Raw genomic sequence first — 19020 nt, 5'->3', positions numbered from 1 at the left:
CGGCCGGTCACGGGGGCTGGGGTTACTTTGCATTCTGGGACACAAACAGTGGTCGGTATGAATAGCTTTAACAGCGACAACAGTTGCAGCCTCCACTGTGGAAGGAATGCGACGAGAGGAACAGCAACACCCAGCTAGCAGAGAAAGAGAAAACTGGTTTTTCATGCCCGAGTTCCGCGTCTTGTATACCGCGCTGCTGTCCGGGAGAAGCGGACGAGGAGGCCAGCTTCGGCGGTTTAGTCTCTGAAACGCAACGATGTACTTTATCCACGCTGAGAGTTATGCAGCTAACGACAGGAGTAAGTTAGCCTCGCAGTGGTCTATGCTAGTGTGTTGACGTTAGCTGGGTGGGCAATGCTGGCGGAGTCATAAAAGTTGAGACCCTTGCACCGCTTCGATTCTCGTCATCTCGGTCTGAAGAAGTGTTGGATTGTTTCGTCAGTGTCCTCGCAGCTCGTCGCTCTCTTGCTCTGACAGCTCCCTCCATCCGCTGACTACGTTGTCCTGAGCTGAGGGGTGACAACTCTGAATATGGCGAGTGTTTCAGACAGAGACTACAAAACTGGCAGGTTTAAGTCATTGGACTGGCACCATGCCCAGCTAGTGTACCCAAGATAAACACTGGTTAAATTGGACAATTCATGTAATGGCCAAGGAGAGTGACGGTTTTATCTTTCTGTCTCACTACACGGTTGCGCTCAGAGTTGCATAGCAATGGGCTGCCACTGCTGAAGCCATCTTCTTAAGTTAATAAATACTCGCCTCTGTCGAAGCTCAACAAATTACTATTTCTAGACATGAATTTCCGCTGGATGTGAAGACTGTCTGGGAATCTCAAACGCCACATCTGTCCCCAGGTCGGACAGTTCATCTGCTCCCTGCCGCCGGTCCCCAGAGCTTATTTGAGGACCAACATGTCAATGTCAGGGTCCACGACCGTGCAGCTTTTTGCCAAGCTCGTCAAACATGCTGTGGGCAAGGCGCAGATTCAGCTAAACCGCTGGCTGCAGAGGACCGCCACAGATGACTGTGACAAAATTGACATCCTGATATGCAGCGCCTTTGATGAGACAGGGGCCAGCATAGGGAAGTCAGATGGAGACCCTGAGGTTGTTGGTGCCACAGGGGGGACGACCTTCAGCAGCAGTGGAGAGTTCAGGCACCCATGCTGTATCACCACCTTCTGCTTCAAGAGCGCCCTGCTGGCATGCATCCTGACTGCTGTGTGCTTCTCCTCTGTTGCCCTCGTGCGCCAGTACCTCAAGGACCTCCTGCTCTGGGTGGAGAGCTTGGACAGCTTCGTCGGAGCCCTGCTGTTTATAGTTGGTTTGATTATTGTATCTTTCCCGTGTGGATGGGGATATATTGTTCTTAATGTGGCAGCTGGCTACCTCTACGGCTTTGTGCTGGGCATGGGACTTGTTATGGTGGGGGTTTTAATAGGGACCTTTGTGGCACACCTGGTGTGCAAGCGACTATTGACTGACTGGGTGTTGAACAAGGTCGGGAACAGTGAACAGCTCAGTGCTGTCATACGAGTGGTGGAGGGAGGAAGTGGACTCAAAGTTGTGGCCTTAGCGAGACTCACCCCCATACCTTTTGGGCTCCAAAATGCAGTTTTCTCGGTGAGTATGGAAACACTTAACCAGCTTTTCCTTTTCTCCTCAGACATACTTTAGACAGTCATGTGTTGTCCATTGTAATCTCAAATGAGTTTAAACAACAGTGCACTAGTCAGGAGCAGAGAGCTCATCTCCCCACTGGAGGACGGTTCGACAGATCATTTGCAGCCACAAGAATCAAACCTGTGACCTTTTTAAATTTTAGTATAAAAAAAAATCTTATTGCTGGCCCAACCTACCACACAGGGGAAATCATAACTAGCCAGAAATCGGTCTCAGGGAAGAGACAGGGAGTATCACATGTAGATGTTAATCAGCTTAGTTGTGGTTGATCTGTTACTTGACTATTCAAGGCAGGACCACAGTCTAAAAGCAAATAATATAAGGCCAGTCTCCAGAGAAAGGAAACTCATTCCTCTTGTAGATAGTGGAAGTGCTCCTATGAAATGAAATCTGCTGTAGCCTCAGGACATCAATTACTTTATCAGTTTGAACTATCAGTCCTAGTTTTGGGGTTTTGTATTAGGAGCGGTGTTGTTTCCGAACTCAAAAGTGATCAGCTGATCATAATGTAGACCAAATCATTGACTTTCTGTGAGGTGAATCTGAAGTCATTGGTCAAGGCAACAAGCACCATGTGACCTACATAATGAAGCTGAACAGCATCAGGATATTGCTTTCTGCTGCACTCATGATTAACCTGAGGCCCTTGACCTTCATACATGGCATGAATAATTTATGCTCGCTGATTACCCTTTTTAGTCAACCCATTGATACCTCCAAATAGTAAAAGCCTCGAGGGTTGTGTTCCTGTATTGTAGAAAATCAGCTGGGAGGTCACGCAACATGAAAAAAGTTATGCCATTTGTAATTGAATGATTAATGAAGAATACTGACCCGAGGGTGAACCTCATGTCATGTAGCCATCCAGGTTTAGATCTCCAGAGTAATTTGAGCCATACTGCTGCAAAAAAGCTCTCCAGGTGCACCAGTATTGCTGACATTGAGCTGTAAATGCCTCATCAGTACCGCATTTTCAGATTGGTTCCCTTCACGATTGTCCTACATTAGCCTGTCTCCTAAATAATATCCACAAAGTTGTTAACACTAAATATTGAAAGTATGAGGCTGCAAAAATGGAGAAAATTGAAATGAAGTATTTGTTACTGCAGTGCACTAACAGTATCAGGTTTTGCACAATAGAAAACTGTGCCTGCTTGTATTCTTTGTATATAAACAGGTAACTGCAAGCTAATGTGCACAGCATATGTCTACACATCAATATACAAACATTTTGACCTGATGAAGGTCTGACTGGGATGAAACATCGTCCATCTGTGTACATGTGTGGTTCAGAGTCGGTGTTGTTTTGTTTGGTACTGATGTATTCATCAGTACCTGCTTTATATGAACACACGTTTTCTGAGTTGAGATGTGTGGCTGGTCAAATTGACTCTCATAGAATACATTATTTTAAAATGACTCAAATATAAATTGCATAGAAATGTGTCTAAGGAAGAGGGAGATTGCACTTTGTCTATGGAAACATCTGGCGAGAAGAGAATCAAATAGTGTTGAAGGCAGAAATCAGCAGCAGCACAAACATCCAGAAGTGGATGCAAAGTGGGGAACTTGAAAGGCATTTATAGCTTAAAGCATGAAGGAGTTGATGCACAGGCCTGAGGCAGGCAAAAGAAGATGACGCAAGTGAGTTTCACAAGCACAGTAATTGCATGCTGCACAACCAGTAAGTTTTCTTGGGTGAGTGATTTGCTTACTGCATTTCTCGGCTGTATGGATTTGGCTTTGGCTTTTGACGGTTCTATATAAACACACATTATGCAAATCAGAGCTTTATTGACCCAGCTCTGCATGTCGAGGCCATAGTTGTTGGAAGTTTTACACTTGATTTCATTATACTGAAAGCTGTTTCTAATCATTTGTCTGTCCTCATTGTTATTCATAGAGGTGCAAAATGTTAATTACAGGAAGTAAGAAAATCTGTTGTGGCTTGTGACTTCCTGTGCAGATATGTTCAGAGTGCCTGTTTATTCAACAGTCCAAAAATATTCGGTTGTCTGTCACATGTGACAAACAAAAGCATCAAATCCTCACATTTGAGAAGCATTATTTTATTACAGCATTATTTTAGACTAAGAGAACACTTTCAGCCAAGTGAGAATAGTCATCAGCCAGCAGCGAGGTGAGCTCATCCCAGTGATCAGCTGGCTGTCTGCAGGTGCAAGAAGTACTGCAGGCATAAACATTTGTGCTGCACCTGTCATTTACTGATTGGCTGGTACTCGAGAACCATCTCAAATTCAAATGCTTGGCGTGCGACTTTGCAGCTGAGCAGTGAGGCAGCGATTTGAGTGCGAACCAAAGAAAGTAGGCGATTAGAGACAGGAGCTGACCTGTTGACGTGCTCTTAAAAATCTGAGATAATTTATGTGTGAATGAATTAGAATGGAGGATGGGGCTGAAGCAGAGTCTGTTCCTCCATTGTTGGCATTGACGTTGGTGTCTCAAATGTAGGTGTATGATTAAGAAACGTGTTTGTGATGGCACTCTGGATACTTAATACTTAAGGATTAAATTTAAGCTCCAAAACAAGCGTAAGACAGTTTGTAATGCTGACAATGAACGATTCCTTTGCATTCGTCCCACATGATGGTCAGCACATAAGCCCACCTGTTCAAAGGCTTCTTTTTTGAGCAGGACTTACACACCTAGCAGATGGTCTTTCTTTGCCTGACTGACTTAAATGGCTTCTGTTTGTCATTGGTTCATACTTTCGGCTCATGGTTAGGACATACTGTAGTTCTGTGTCCAAAGGTTGAAATGTCCCACTTATGCCAGGATCGCAGCTCAAGCTTTAACTGTAGTTACAACATTGAACTTACTGTTCTGATCTGCAGAGGTGAAGATAAGGTATCAAAGTCAAAGGGACGGGCTTTTGGTGCTGTGTTGCCCAGCTGCTGCCGCTGTCACTGGCTGCACAATCTGTTTGCCAGGGTGAAATTAAAAGGCTGGTTAATTGACAGCCTTGTAAAATACTCTTTTTGAGCTTGCTCTGGGTCATTATCTACAAGCAAATAAACTATGAAAGAGGACATCAGTTTTCAAGCAGCTGAAGCACAACAGCTCCAAAAAGGAGGCCATATTTAGTTCTATGCCAGTTTGAATTTGTCATATTTCTGTGGGTTAGTTTCAACTTATGACAGCTGTTTGCCTTTGAAAATGCAGCTTGTTTGTGCTCGACTCATTGTCATGGCGTTTGAGATCGTTCCCTTTGACATACTTTTGGTTTACATATTTTGAGAGCCTTTGTTTCATTTTTTGGGGGCTAATCTCACATATCAAAGTCCTTATTTCCACACCTGTTTTATTGAGACATCATTTTAGCGTCATTCACACATGCACTGTAACCTTATCTAGATGTTACCAGGAGGAGCTTTAATGTGAGAATGCAAATGTGTGAGTTGAACTGGACTTTTACCTGCCTCTTCTTCCTGATCATGAACCCATGTGTGAATATAGCAACTGATTATCTGAAGAATTCACAGTAATGAGAAGGTGTGGTGATGATGTTGCAATTGAGTAGCTGCTGTTTACCCTTTTCTGCTGCCTGTGTATTGCCTTCCACTCTTTGGTTGATTTTGTGGATATGTCCAAATGCATGGACATTTGATATCAGTGCAGAAACAGTCATCAAGTGGCCAAATAAACAGTCATTATGAACCATCATTCAAAGCTGGTTGAACTGGAGAAAATCAGTCTCACACACAAACCACACCACGTAAGTGTGATTTTATTTTTTTCTCCTGCTGGTGAAGTGAATGTCAGTGTGCAGCCTTCACTGGGGAGTTTAGCCAGCCTGCCAGAAGCAGGCTAATAAGCTGAATCCCCCAGTTTGCCTGTCTCCTCTGCTACATTGTCACTTCCCAGCCTGGAGCGGTTTCAAACCCAGCTCAGCATCACACTGTGTATCATAATTTATCTTACCTGGAGAGTCATTATTAAGCTTTGCTGATATTGTATCTTTATGATCTTTATTCTCAACAATAAAAGGTGAAACTAGCCGTGGGTGGGTACTTCTACACCCATACCGGCTCACGGTGGAATATGTCGTGTGCTCTGCCCTTGGTAAGCACTTTCTGTGGACGAGGCTACATTTCACCGTGCCCCCCGCTTCTTTCTGCTGAAGTGGATGCTGCTACATTATAGCGGGTAACCTAAAACGACACACAGACTGCAGCAGTTAGCAAAACAATGGGACAGCACAGGAAAAATGTTTGTGAACCCTTTGCGGACGAAGTGGATGTATTCAGGTCTCCATGTGTGTTTCATTACACATTATAACCTTTAAAACTGCTCCCTGGCCTGTCTTCCTCCCTCTGCTTGTCATAATGAGCTGATGAAGCAGTTAGAGAATTCATGGTGTAATTTATAGGACCCTATACACAGGCAGACATGTTTGTGCAGCTTGTAGATAGGATAATTACCCCCTGTGCTTCACCTTTCGTTACAAAGGGTAAACCGTGCGCAGATAAGAGGAGGGATACAGCATCACAGAAGCCACCCTGAAATTTACTATGCAGTCAACATACCCTACTTCCTGTTTTTGTTTACGAGCACAGATTCAAACCTGCATTGCTGCTGAATAAATCAGGTCAAGCCTAGGATGGAGTGTTTTTCACTTGAATTTGCAGTTTGTCTTGATACACAGGCTTGCAGAAGTGTGTAGGAGGTTCAGTGGGAATTCTCCGTGCCGTTATAAAAATACCAACGACCAGCCCTTCCTTGGTCGTAAGACAGCTGCATACACTGGGTGGAAAGAGGTTTCAGAGGACGTGTGCTTCTCAACTCAGGGATGATGGCTGGGAGGAAGAGTCCATGGCTTTTCTTGCTCTACAGCTCTCACAGGCTCATATGTCTTATCTCAGAGATGGGCTGAAGTTGTTTGGGCTGTGTTGACTCATGGTGTGGACAAACCGGTGCTCGTCTCTGAAGGAGAAAGGCCTCTTACATGATTGCATGGAGGAAAGAAATGCTCAGCTAAACATACTGAGGAAGAAGAGGTTGATAGCATTAGCTTGATTAGCCAGGTTTTGATAACGTCAGTGTCACATAAAGTGTAACTCAGGCTCTTGTCACTGTAATGTGATAACAAGAAGGGGTTTAGGATCTCTTACTATGAAGAGACACTTGGGCAGGATCTAGCATAAACATTTTCCAGCTCTGATAACATTTCAGCTGAGACGGGGTCTTCCAGCACCACACCACGGCTCCAGACACACCGCTATCAGCCACAGTGCAGTCAGAGTGCACACACTGCCAAGGTCACATCGTCACACACCCGGCGCAGACACATCGGCTTATGTCATCACTTAATCAAGGGATCAAGGGTGACAGCGGCGCAGACACTTGTTTATATTTAGGTGGTTGTAATGAGATATGAAATGAAACACTGAGCTGGACGTTTGATGGCATGTCGTGGTTCAGGCTAATTACACAAGAGCATATTCAGAATCTGTTTACCAGCCCAAGCAGATCTTGCAATTTTTAATACATTTGCTGCAGCTTTTATCAACACATCATCTTTTTGTGTATATGTCTGCCCAACTGTGGTAGTTTAACTCAAACAAAATATATGAAAAAACAACAAAACTTTGGAGGAAGTGTTGCACGTAAGTCTCAGGTCAAGACGAGAGTCGTTTTTTAGAAAGGACTTTTGCTAACCCTAACCCTTCTCCATTTTAAGATCACAGATGTGTCCTTGCCAAACTACCTGGTGGCCTCCTCGGTGGGTCTGTTGCCCACTCAGCTTCTCAACTCCTACCTGGGCACCACGCTTCGCACCATGGAGGATGTCATCGCTGAGCAGAGCGTCAGCGGCTACTTTGTGTTCAGCCTGCAGGTGAGCTGATGATGATAATACGTTAGGTGTGAAGAGGCTCTTTGTTTTGTGCTCAGCAGCGTGTCATCGACCAACCAGGTACGTAATTAAGCTCACCTGGCCTTTGAGATGGCAACAGGAAAAACCTGCTTTGGCTCATTCAATTCAATATTCTTTATTAGTCCCACGAAGGGAAATTCCAAAATGCCATTTATACAGCAGTGTTGAGTGAAGCTGAAGTTGTTGATCATAGTTAGCTGACATGTAGCCACACCCTTGACCTCAAAAGGATGCTTCAGCGCTTTCTTCTCCTCTTATAATCAAAATACCTCTCGTCGACCAAGCCTGTCAAACCTTATCCAAGTGCACTCACTGACATCTGCCCTTCCCTTAAGCCTTTAGTTCCATGAACGTCTAGAGTGGGATTGCTTAGCCTTATGTACATGTGTAAAATATGCTGCAGTTCTGTTCAGCTCACCAAACGTCGTTTGAAGCTGGCACCACATCACCAGCACCTGTTCGGCTTCATGTAGTCCTCACAGGTGCTCAGGGATCATTTCTGAGTGCAGCATTTGACAGGCTCACAGGGGTCAGAGGTCAAGGATCAGTTGAAGATTAAGTAGGTATCAGTGTTTCATGCAGAACTGAAAGCTCCAAATGGAAAACTGGCCTTAAACCAAAGAAGCTTTTTTTAACACTGGTGGTGGGACCGTCCATCTGGAATAGCTGATTAAGCCCAGTTATCTCTTACTGTTGTGTATCAACCAGGATACACATCAAACACGCACAAACGTTTTCAATGACTGATGCTGTATATAGAAACAAACAGGGTATCTTGAAGCATATGAATTCTTATTTGTTCTATTTTTTGTTTGTAGCACATTAACTTCACTTATGAACAGAGACAGAGACTGATCAGATGAACCAGATGGCCAGTACGGACCACACAAACTATCCACACTAGATCAGTTTCTTTGTCAGTGTTGTTATAAAATTCAATGTTTCCACTGTTGTATTCAGAAGTTACAGCCAGCTGTCGACCCAGTTTTCAGTGCCTTGGCAATCCTGGCAATCCTCATATTACCTTTAAGGGATAGTTTGACATTTTGGGACACAGTAACTTCCAAGTTATCCAGTCTTCAAGGGTTGCCTGGCAACCGCCCAGCCTAGTCTGGCACATAGCCCCCATAAAATGACAAATTGTAGTTTTTTACACGAGATATAGCATGTTAAGATGTGCCAGTTAAAAGACTTTGTTACCTTCTGCTAAAACTGTCTCCAGTCTGTGCTGTGCTAAGCTCAGCTAAGCTAACAGGCTGCTGGTTGGAGCTTCATGTTTATTGTACAGATATGAAAATGGCATCGGTCTTCTCATCTAACTCACGGCAAGAAAAGAAAAGCTATGTTCTTTCAAAAATATCAAACTAGGCTTTAAATTACAATGATCACAAAGAGTTTGATGCAGTGTCGCACACAGAAAATGAAACATATAAATGAAACCTCCATAATGACTAGAAGAGCGGTCAAAGCAGAAATGACTGCTGTGTGCAGCCGAGTTGAACGCACATCCTCCTCTGTCCCCTGCAGATCGTCATCAGCATCGGCCTGATGTTCTACGTGGTGCACCGGGCTCAGGTAGAGCTCAACGCAGCCATCGCCGCCTGCCAGATGGAGCTGAAGTCGTCACACATGAACGGCTCCTCCGCCAATCACGGCGGCTTCACCTACTGCAGCAAGAGGGCGACGGCTGGCGGCGGAAACTGCATTAACGTGGTGTGAGCCACCAGCTGACACGAGGCAGCGAGCTCGTGCGGCTCGGTCACCGAATTGTACGGCCGCAGAGCTTGAGGGAACCCGCTGAGTTTAGACGGTGTCTGAAACATGGTGGCGGTGTGGTTTATGAGTTTCAACATTGTATCCTGACCACCCTGAAGCGTATGTCGTTAGTCGGCACGGTGTTTTACAAGAGTGGGACCACGCACCTTTGAGGAAAAGGGTGCTGATGGAGACGTTTGAGCAGTATATCACGTTGGGAGGTTTTCTTTTAGTTTTTCTTAATTATTTTCATTAAGGTACTTCTTAACATTTACTCTGTTACAGGAGATGTCAATGAAATAATGATGTTTAGAGATTATCAGAGGTGGCTGAGTGAGTGAGTGAGTGAGTCATTTAAAAGAATAGCCTGGCGTTAACTGCCTGCTAACACTATGAATGTGCAATCTGGAAGCTTTCTAGAGAACCAAGGAATTGTTTTTTTCCATTTCAATGTCAGACGAATGCCAACCTATGCACCTTTCTTTCATTCTACATCTGTTTTTTTTTATTTGAAGAGATTTTATGAGTTGTCTTCATCCAGTGCTAATTCACAGAGCAAATAATAAGGGCATTATTAGTATCTTTGAAAGATTTGGCAGTTTAGTGCAGTTCATTTGTGTTCAAGTGTCTTATTTTTGGACTATGGAGAGAGGTTCATTACCGGCCTCTCTGACTCTGTGATTCCTGCTGGCTTACGACCACATCAGCTGAATTGGCCTTGTCTGCCCGGAGATTATTTTAGCACTTCTGCAGTTTTGATAAGAGCAGCTGGAGAGGAGAGGAGATTTCACAGCAGGAGACTCGGGAGTGTCTCTGCCAGGAAAGTTGAAGTGCAGTGTGACCAGCTCCTCGGCAGCACAGCCACATGTTCTGCTACAAAAGATTCCCACGGCGAGCCGAAACTCAGATGTCAAGCTTTCCCGTCGGTGTTTTTTATTTGTTTTCGTTTTACAATTTCATTTGACTGTGAGACGATTCGTTAGGATTATTACATAGGTTTTGCTTAATATCATCTTCAGTTCTGTGCAATATGAAGAATGGTGACAAAATGGCATGAATGTCATATTTCAGTGCTGAAACCAAACTAATCAGAAACACTCTCATGCATACAAAATAACACAAACCTAAGTCTGTTCATTTAAGGTTTGACTGACATTATCGACGAGTAAGCTGCATGAGGTGAAGAGGCTGTCATTTTTTATGTGCCATAATTTGATAAGGCTGATCAGACGCCGTGACGCTGGCCCCACCTGAGCTGAGGCTACGCGTCACTCATGACTTATTTTAATACTTAATGTTTCTGGGAATTATAGAAATGATCTGTGAACAGTTTTTTGTGTTTTAGCTCTTAGTAATACAACAACAAAGCTGTCATGCTGTAGGTTCTTTTGCACAGTCCGCTATAACAGACAAGCATTATTTTCATACAGAAGCAAAACTAGGAAGGGGTTTGGTTGGTCAAAAGTGGAACCTGATGTGTCTCAGAAGCCGACAATCAAACACAACATAGACACTAAGTGATGAATGTGATAATACTTTTTATTTTTACATGAATTATTGTGATGCTGCTCCTCAGACTAAGTCTGATTGAGGAATAATAAGGGCTCCTATATGAAATATCCATCTTTTTGTCCCTGTATTTGGTCACAGAAGCCTGTTTTGTAATGCTGGCACAACGTTTTTCTTTTTTCATTTTAGTTTTTGTACTACTGTATTTTTTTTTTTTTTTCTATTTTGTGTTCAAAGTCCAGATTTAATGTTCTCCCAATCACATTCCATGCTGTCAGTCCTCTGAAAGCTGTAGACTTATTTTCATGCTAAATGTTGGTTGAAAGGGCCCCTTCCTGTGAATTTAGCAATAATGTTTGGAAGCAAATATATATATATATATATATATATATATATATATATATATATATATATATATATATATATGATAGAAGTCCCACCAATAAGATCTTTAGGCCAGTGTTGGGAATAGCTGTTTACTACCAGTGTTTAAGGTTTTTCTCTCAAAAATGAGCAAAAAGTGCATTGGAGTTGTTCGTCGATCCATGTTCCACTGTAAGGTTGAGTGTCAATATTCCCAGGTTTGTGTTACCGTGTTCAGCCTGCCTGTTAGCTGCCGCTGCCTCTGACGGACTTTTCTGCGCTGCCAATGTTGAGGACACACACACATACACACACACACACGTCTGCGATCAGAACAGCTTGTTCAGATTCGCAGCACCTTCTTTGGAGAGTCTAAACCTGCTGATCGCTGATTGATGTTTAGCCATCAGCCTCTCGCTCCTGTCACATCAGACCCCATCCCAGGCGTTTTTCCAGTCTCTTACTTGAATTTGAAAGTTTACGCAGAGAGAGATGAGTGCATTTTATGGCTTGCTCACTGCTCTCTCACTTTTAAGGCGTGGGAAAACATTTTCTCAGTTCCTGTCGAGAAAGTTGTAAATTCGCAAGTCTTTGACCTGGCAGCAGCGACGTATTTTAGGAAGTGTTCCTACCCTCCAAACAGAGTGTGATTCGATGAAGCTGTTCTGCTCAGACGCGGAAAAGAAGTTACGCCATGTTTAATGCAAAAATCAAACACATGAACCTTGATCGGCCACCGTGGGTACACTTCATTATATTTTAGTCTCAACTGGGATTTTGAAATTTTGGGATTATGGAGATATGAGCAGTTTTACAGTAAAGACTTTGGTTCTTCCTAGTGGGCTCTACTTATCTTAGATATAGTTATGCAACAACTGATTCCCAAGGGAAGTATATTTCATAGACACCCACACAAGACCTGAATCTGCGATGTAACTGCACACCTGAACTGTTCCGGAGGAGCACAGTGTGATATCAGAACTTAAAGGATCAAGTTAAGGGTCTCGTCTGGTGCTATGAAATGCAATACTTCCCATCTGTATCAAGTGCATTACACATATGCTGTATTTTGTAATACAGAGAATTTTACAGTGTATAAATATTGATATTTATCGCTGTACGATGCTTGTTCAGTGTTATTTATGAGAGAGAGAAAATAAAACCTGTCTGACTTTTGTTAAAAAAGTAAAAATGTTTTTGTTTGTTTTTTTAACTGTAAAAACTCACCTTCTATAAAAACTCCAAACATTTTGGGAGAGATTAATACCACTTTTATATCTGTTTGATGTAAGGCTACATTCAGCAGTCTGTTAGCTTAACTTAGCAAAGGTTGGAAACAATATCCACTTACCAACACTTCACTGATAATCAAGTTCTATCGTGTTTGTTGAATCTGTACAGAAACAAAACAGAACAACAATTTGCCTTTTTATGGATCAATATTTCTTGGCAACCATCCTGGAGAGTTGCTCAACACACAACCCCTGTTAGCTGTGTCTCTTTAGTGTTTGTACAGTTTAAACAAACCAGACATGACATGTTAATTAGTGAACTTTTAAGGCACTGATATGAGGATATTGTTACCATTTGACAGTCATGCTAACTTTTTCCCCTTGTTTCCAATCTTTGTGCTAAGCTAAGCTAAGATAACTAGCTGCTGGCAGATAACAGCGGTAGCAGTATTTACATGAACTTCTCATCTAACCGTCCCACAGAAAAGATACTGTGTAAGCACATTTCCCAAAATGTCAAAGCTTTGCCTTACTCGTATCTAAGGCACTCCTCTGTGTCTTTAATAATTTACCGCTCAGGATACTTTATGTAATACTGAGAAAACCGCGGTCCGTGTTTGCCTTTGTTAAACTTTCTGTGAACCTTGTTATTTAAGACGGGAAAAGCAGCCGGAAATAACTGGCATCAATGGGGAACTCTTGACTTCGCAACAGATGTTTTCACAGAAATGTATTGAGAGGCTTTCCATCTTTGTTGAGCTGCCACACCCCCACCCTACATCATAACCCCCAAATCCTAGCATGAGTCTCTAAATATTACCTGGCTTGCCTCCCCCCTCGACCCTCTGAGAGTGATGGAAGACAGAATGTTCTCGCTCAGAAGGTTTCCCTTATCTTGCAAACCTCTAAATAACTGTCAGCCCTCAAATATGCAGCAGCAGCAGCCGCACTGTACGGCCAGAAATAATGCTGGCTTCTGGGGCAGTTTGTCACAGCGATTTTGAAGGGAGGTAGTGATGGATGTGGCGGTGGTGATAGAGAGTGGAGCACCACTTACGCTTGCCCTTGTCTTGCCTGTGACAAGCTATCTGTACAAGGGGAGGTGGTTGTTGGCGTGGACGGTGTCTGACAGACATGGTCCAGATAGATTCTGCTTGTCAACAGTGCTGTGCCACACACAAACACACACACACACACACACACACACACACACACACACACACACACACACACACACACACATTCAGTGGAGAGGTTGCCCACAGCCATCTGCTCACACCCCAAATACAACAGAAAATACAAAAACCCAGCCACAGCCGATCTGTCAAACAGAGCAGGCTCCTCGTGCGTTTTATTGCTCCATCTATTACCAGGAGCTGCAGCACGAATTCGTCTGCCGTTCTTCACACAACCCGCCGTCTCTTCCGGGCTCGGGTCAGATCTGTGTCCGATCCGTCATCATCCAACCCTGCCTCGAAGGACGAACCTCATCCCAGAGCCTCCCCGGCAGCACACGCACACGTCCAACACAAAACCAAGAACATTCACTTTGACGGGCCTCAAATGGAAGCTCTAGTTCTCGCTGAAGGCTACGCTTTTGGAGGAAAACTCCAAAAATATAAACGTGGGGCTTGTCGGTGCTTGAAAAACACATCTCCGAGTGAGATTGCAAAAGAAAAAAAATCAGGATGAGTGAAATGATCTTGGAATACGTCCAGCCTTCCAGAGGGAAACTTATGATGCGGATGTTTATGGATTTGTGGAGGAGGGATAGGCCTCTGGCACAGGGATCCTGCTCAAGGCAGACGGATAGATCACATGACCGCTTTCTTGGCCCAGACAGCTGTTGCCTCCATCTGTACCATCTATGACCTGCTGCTGCTCTCCTTCCCTGTGCTGTAGTGCACACTCAGGGAAAAATGGTGCACCCCTGGAGCAACTTGAGATTTCTGTGATTTCGTTAAGAATCTACACCTTTTTTTTTTTTTTTTTAAATTTTCCCTTCATAGCAGTTGTTTGCCATATTTTCCATGCAAAACCCATCCTGTGCTGGCTTAAGGCTGAGATCAGTTTATTTCCATTGTATGACCCAGTCTCTGGTCATCCATGCTGACCTTAAATCTGTTTTCCTGCATGTAGTTAATTGCATTATTCTGGACTATCAACACATCTGCTACTTAAAACTAGGAATGAAACAATTATTCAGTCTACAGAAGAAATCAGGTGCAACTATTTTGATAATTCTTATTAATCATTTTTAAGTCATTTTTCAATTGAACACATCCTGGTTTGAGTTTCTCAGATATTATTTTCTGCTGTTGAATGTGATGTAACTGAATATCAAAACAAGCCATTTTCAGTAATGGAATTTTTTCTCCATTTTTAAAATGTAATGGTTATTGAAAAATTAAATAATTGTTTGTTGCAGCCTTACTTCAAACTGAAAACTACCTTGCAAATCAGGATTTCTTTTGCAGGTGCAAACAAACCCAGGATCTTTTAAAAGGCCTGGTTCTGAATTTGAAAGAGAGAATAAAATGTCAGATTTGAGGCATGGTGGCTTTAATTTTAGTTACCAGACGATGGTATGACAAGAATGAGGCTCAGAAGACAAAAAATAAAGCTCATTCTTAGTGTTTTTGGCTTTAGGTGAATTTGTTAGAACTAGACAGACTTGGTTCATGTGTCCTTGCTAATCAGGAGGAACCAGTGAGCAGGGGACAAAGGAGGGAGGGAGGCCTGTTGGGATGACGCCTGCTGCCAGGGAAGAGTCACATCTGTGTCCTCTCTTAAGGTCAGCTCTTCTTCACTCTGTGTGACTGTGCTGTAAAAACGGTGCTGTCGACTTGCTGAGCAAACATGAAAACACTCAGATTTGAAGGGCGCATCGCAGAGCGAGGGGAGGGAGACGTCTTGACAGCTTGTTGGCAGAGACGGCGAGGAGGAGGTTACATCCGGGTTGGAGTAGACCTGAGGTCATAATATAGAATGGAGATTATAGGTACTATTAAAGCATTGCACACAGTATCCATCTAATGATTAGTGTGACAGGGTCAGCTTGGCATGCAATGACTGATGACTGTCATAACTAATAAATGATTATATGGCATTTCAGTTCATTACAACTAGGCTCCCTTTAAACTTATTATTCGGTCATAGCTGTGATGAAAGACTTGCAAAAGTTGTTCTCTTTCATATGTTAAGACTTTTAACGTTTGTCCAAATAATGTCTGTGTAGGAGAAAAATAACATTTAATTACATGGATATTTAGACTCTAACTATATGGTTGAACCCATGTTCTGAATGAAACCTGAAAACGGAATTTGCTGTTTCAGGACAAATGGCTTGACTTACAACGATGCAGCAGGTAATATTAAGTTTAATTTGGAGTCACCATTCAGACTCAAGAGTGATCTAATTCTTTTTTTTTTTTATTGTAAATACTGAACTATGGAAAACATCTTTTTTTAACAATTGCACTTCAACTCTGTAGTGCTATCTAGTGGTTGCAAGTCAGCACTACATACACACAGCACTGACCGTAGAGTAAAAGATTCTCAAATACAGATGTACAGTAGTCTTTAACCATCAGTCAAATTATTTCCCATAACGGGAATGCAGACTTTATTTTGAAATTCAAAAGAACAATGAAATGTTGGCAGAACTCAGAACTTTCCCCGATCAACAACTGTTTTTCAATCTCATGTTTTAATCCAACATAAAAGAGAACAACTTAAAGTTCTCAGGGGGAAAACATTTCCTGGTTTGAGCAGAGACTCTGACAGGACAGACACACAACGAGACACATTAGAAGATAAAACTTGTCAAATCATTTACAGGGAAGCAGCCTCAGATGAGATCAGAACATATTGTTTCACAGGGAGAGTGTTACGGTGGTCTGAATCCGTTACTGACCAGGTCTGCACTCTGAATGTAAAACATACCAAACAAGCGAGAGCAGCTGATCTAAAATAAAAGATTTCATAGGCATGTTTTAGATTGTGTTGAGCATTTCTACCCAGTGGCGAAACTACAGTAGATTCCCCAGTGATCACTCGTGTAGCGTCCACAATCCAGTTTCTCTAGTCCCACGAGGGCCATGTGGTCGGGGGCCAGACGTGGAACGCCGTCCTTGGTAGCCGGGCGGAGGTAGACCCGGTCGAAGCGGCAGCGACTGACAAAGGGAACAGTCTTGTTGCTGTTGCTTTTGGTGTCCCACGTGTAGCGGCAGTGCTCCTGCTTTCCCAGTCGCTCCCACACATCGCACACAGTGGGTGGCAGACCCACCTTGGCCACCTGAGATGAAGCCCAGAGCAGTAATTACCAAAGAGGAACACTGTTTGATTACATGTTTTGAAGGAAGATTTAGGAATGAGCATGCTGTTACCCCCAATTGTTGCAGACGTTATTTGGGCTTCTGAGCCAGTGCACATCATTTTTTTACAAGTCACACGTGATGCAAAGAGAAACGACTCACCTCGGGGTCCCTCAGGTTCGTGTCCCCTCCAAACAGGACAGTGACATCATCCGGAGCCTCTCTCATCCTCTGCATCACAACTCGCAGCTGTTTCATCCGCTCCACTGCGTGGCCTTTGCAGCTCTCCAGGTGGGACGTCATCAGACAAAGTTTCTGTCCTTTGAAATCCACCTGATCCCAAAGAGAAGAATCCAACTCCAGCTTTGCATCAAGGTGAGCTGAATTGAAGCACATGACACAGAGTATTTGGACAAAAGTGTGTACACGAACCTGAGCTACAAGCAGATTCCTCATCATTTGAGTGGTGGGGTACGTCACTATCTCGCTCTCCAAGAATTTGACTCGTGACTTCTTCAGCATCATCCCAGTGAAGTAACCTTCTTCACCACCTGGTCAGCACAAGAGGAAAGTCAGCCACGGTTTGTCCCATATTCTGTATAATATAGCTGTGGGGCCTTTTTTCATGTTTAGCACAACATGCTGCATTCCAACAAAGACAGAATATCTACATCAAAGGTCATCTACACAGCAGACATTGTAACTTATAGTAGGAAAAGCACAGGTGCTACTAATAACATCAGTAATGGCTCTGTTGCATTTAAGTGTCCCAGTAAGCCGTGACAATGAGCCAGCACACAGAATACTAGAACCCTGAAACTGAAGCAGCTAAATGGAATTCAGCCATCATTCATCTTATTATTCACACTTGTGCTCCGCAGAATGTATTCAGTGAGAAAGGCCTATCGCACATACTGTACCTTCCAAGATTAGGTAGCTGACAGCCCGTTTCTTCAGGTACTGCACGTAAGGTGGAATCAGCTCCTGTAGGAACACCACATCTGGAGTGTATCTACATGAAGAGAAGATTCACTTTTCAAACATCATGTGCCTTTCCTCTATGTGCTAACCTGGAGAGGCTGTCCCATGTGTGGCCTCTGCATGTCTTGAGCCACACACTACCCCCAAGTAGACAGGTGATTGAACCCCAGCAAAGGAAATATCAAGTGATGCTGACAAAGACTAACAGAGTCTGAACACAAGCTTACAAGACAATGAAGGAGCAAAGGCCTCGAGCACGTTCTGCGAGGTTGTCTGTATCAAGCCCATCCACGTTCCAGGAGATCAGCGACAGTTTAGCGTCATCTTCTTCTGTGGGTTCTTGTGTGGAGGCCGCACTGTCTTCAGTCAAATCTATACTGGAGATTTTTCAGAGACAGTTGATTAATTAAGACTTGTGAAGTGTTGGCTGGCTATAACAGAGAGAGTCATGGGTAAACGTGATCACACAGTCAAGTTAACTGAAGGAGGGAAGACAGCAGACTTACCAGTCTCCTGGAGGCTTTTCCTCAACCTTCTGCCTCTTTGTTTTGAGGACGGTCTCTCTCTCTGGGGAATCTTCTACTTCAAATACTTTCTCCATGTCTGCCTCAAAGAATGAGTTCAAAGCTCTCTGCAAGACAAGCGAAGGGTAACGTAAATCAGATTCCTACAGATTTTTATGTAATCCATCGCAAATTTTTAAAACGTTTATTAGCATTTTTAGCATCAGAGGCTGACCTAATGAAAGTGAATTAAGGTGCAACACTGTTGAATTTAAGTAAACATTTGCCATACTGGCTACTAGCTTTTAGCATTTCGTATCTAGCCGCAACATTAATCCAACTAGGTAATGTAACATCTGAGAGGCCTCAGTTGGTGCAGCTTCTATAAGTTACCTCCATCTCCCAGTCATTTTCAGCCAGGTAGCACTGAGCCACAGCGCTGTCAGTTCCTGCTACTGCAGCAAACTCATCGCAGAGGCGAGTTCTGTTTTCTTCTACATTAGAAACTGACGGTTTGTCCGAGTCGGATGTAGAAGCCATATTTTCTGGTCACTACTTTTTCTTACAGAACTACACGAGAGGAAGTCGAATTAAATGTAAACATCATTTCATATTCCTTGATTCTACAAGTTACCTCAGGTGTACCAATGAAAGGTTTCCGGGTGTGCTTGCTCGTTCCAATAAATCCAAGTGCAACAAACTGTGCTTTGTATGATTGACACTGAACAACTCTAGGCTATGTCACATCTAACCTTATAGGCGCTCATGAATATCACCGAT

The 19020-nt window shown here is 43.3% G+C and overlaps 2 protein-coding genes across 2 annotated transcripts; one reads left to right on the top strand and one right to left on the bottom strand.

Annotated features, from left to right (window-relative positions):
- Positions 1–115: 115 nt before the first annotated feature.
- Positions 116–11223, top strand: tmem64 (transmembrane protein 64). The gene is made up of 3 exons (XM_070985485.1): positions 116–1625; positions 7387–7542; positions 9109–11223. The coding sequence occupies exons 1-3, from the start codon at positions 915–917 to the stop codon at positions 9298–9300; spliced, it is 1059 nt and encodes a 352-aa protein (XP_070841586.1). The 5' UTR covers positions 116–914; the 3' UTR covers positions 9301–11223.
- A 4654-nt stretch (positions 11224–15877) lies between these two features.
- Positions 15878–18899, bottom strand: tdp2b (tyrosyl-DNA phosphodiesterase 2b). Its single transcript, XM_070984002.1, has 7 exons — positions 18634–18899; positions 18244–18368; positions 17965–18114; positions 17677–17768; positions 17189–17307; positions 16919–17089; positions 15878–16737 (listed from the first exon to the last, which is right to left on the bottom strand). The coding sequence occupies exons 1-7, from the start codon at positions 18778–18780 to the stop codon at positions 16456–16458; spliced, it is 1086 nt and encodes a 361-aa protein (XP_070840103.1). The 5' UTR covers positions 18781–18899; the 3' UTR covers positions 15878–16455.
- Positions 18900–19020: the final 121 nt, after the last annotated feature.

Source organism: Chaetodon trifascialis, chromosome 17 (assembly GCF_039877785.1).
Source record: "Chaetodon trifascialis isolate fChaTrf1 chromosome 17, fChaTrf1.hap1, whole genome shotgun sequence".
NCBI classification, from domain to species: domain Eukaryota; kingdom Metazoa; phylum Chordata; class Actinopteri; order Chaetodontiformes; family Chaetodontidae; genus Chaetodon; species Chaetodon trifascialis.
The sequence above is the reverse complement of the archived record's forward strand: the minus strand, read 5'-3'. Positions and strand labels throughout refer to the sequence as shown.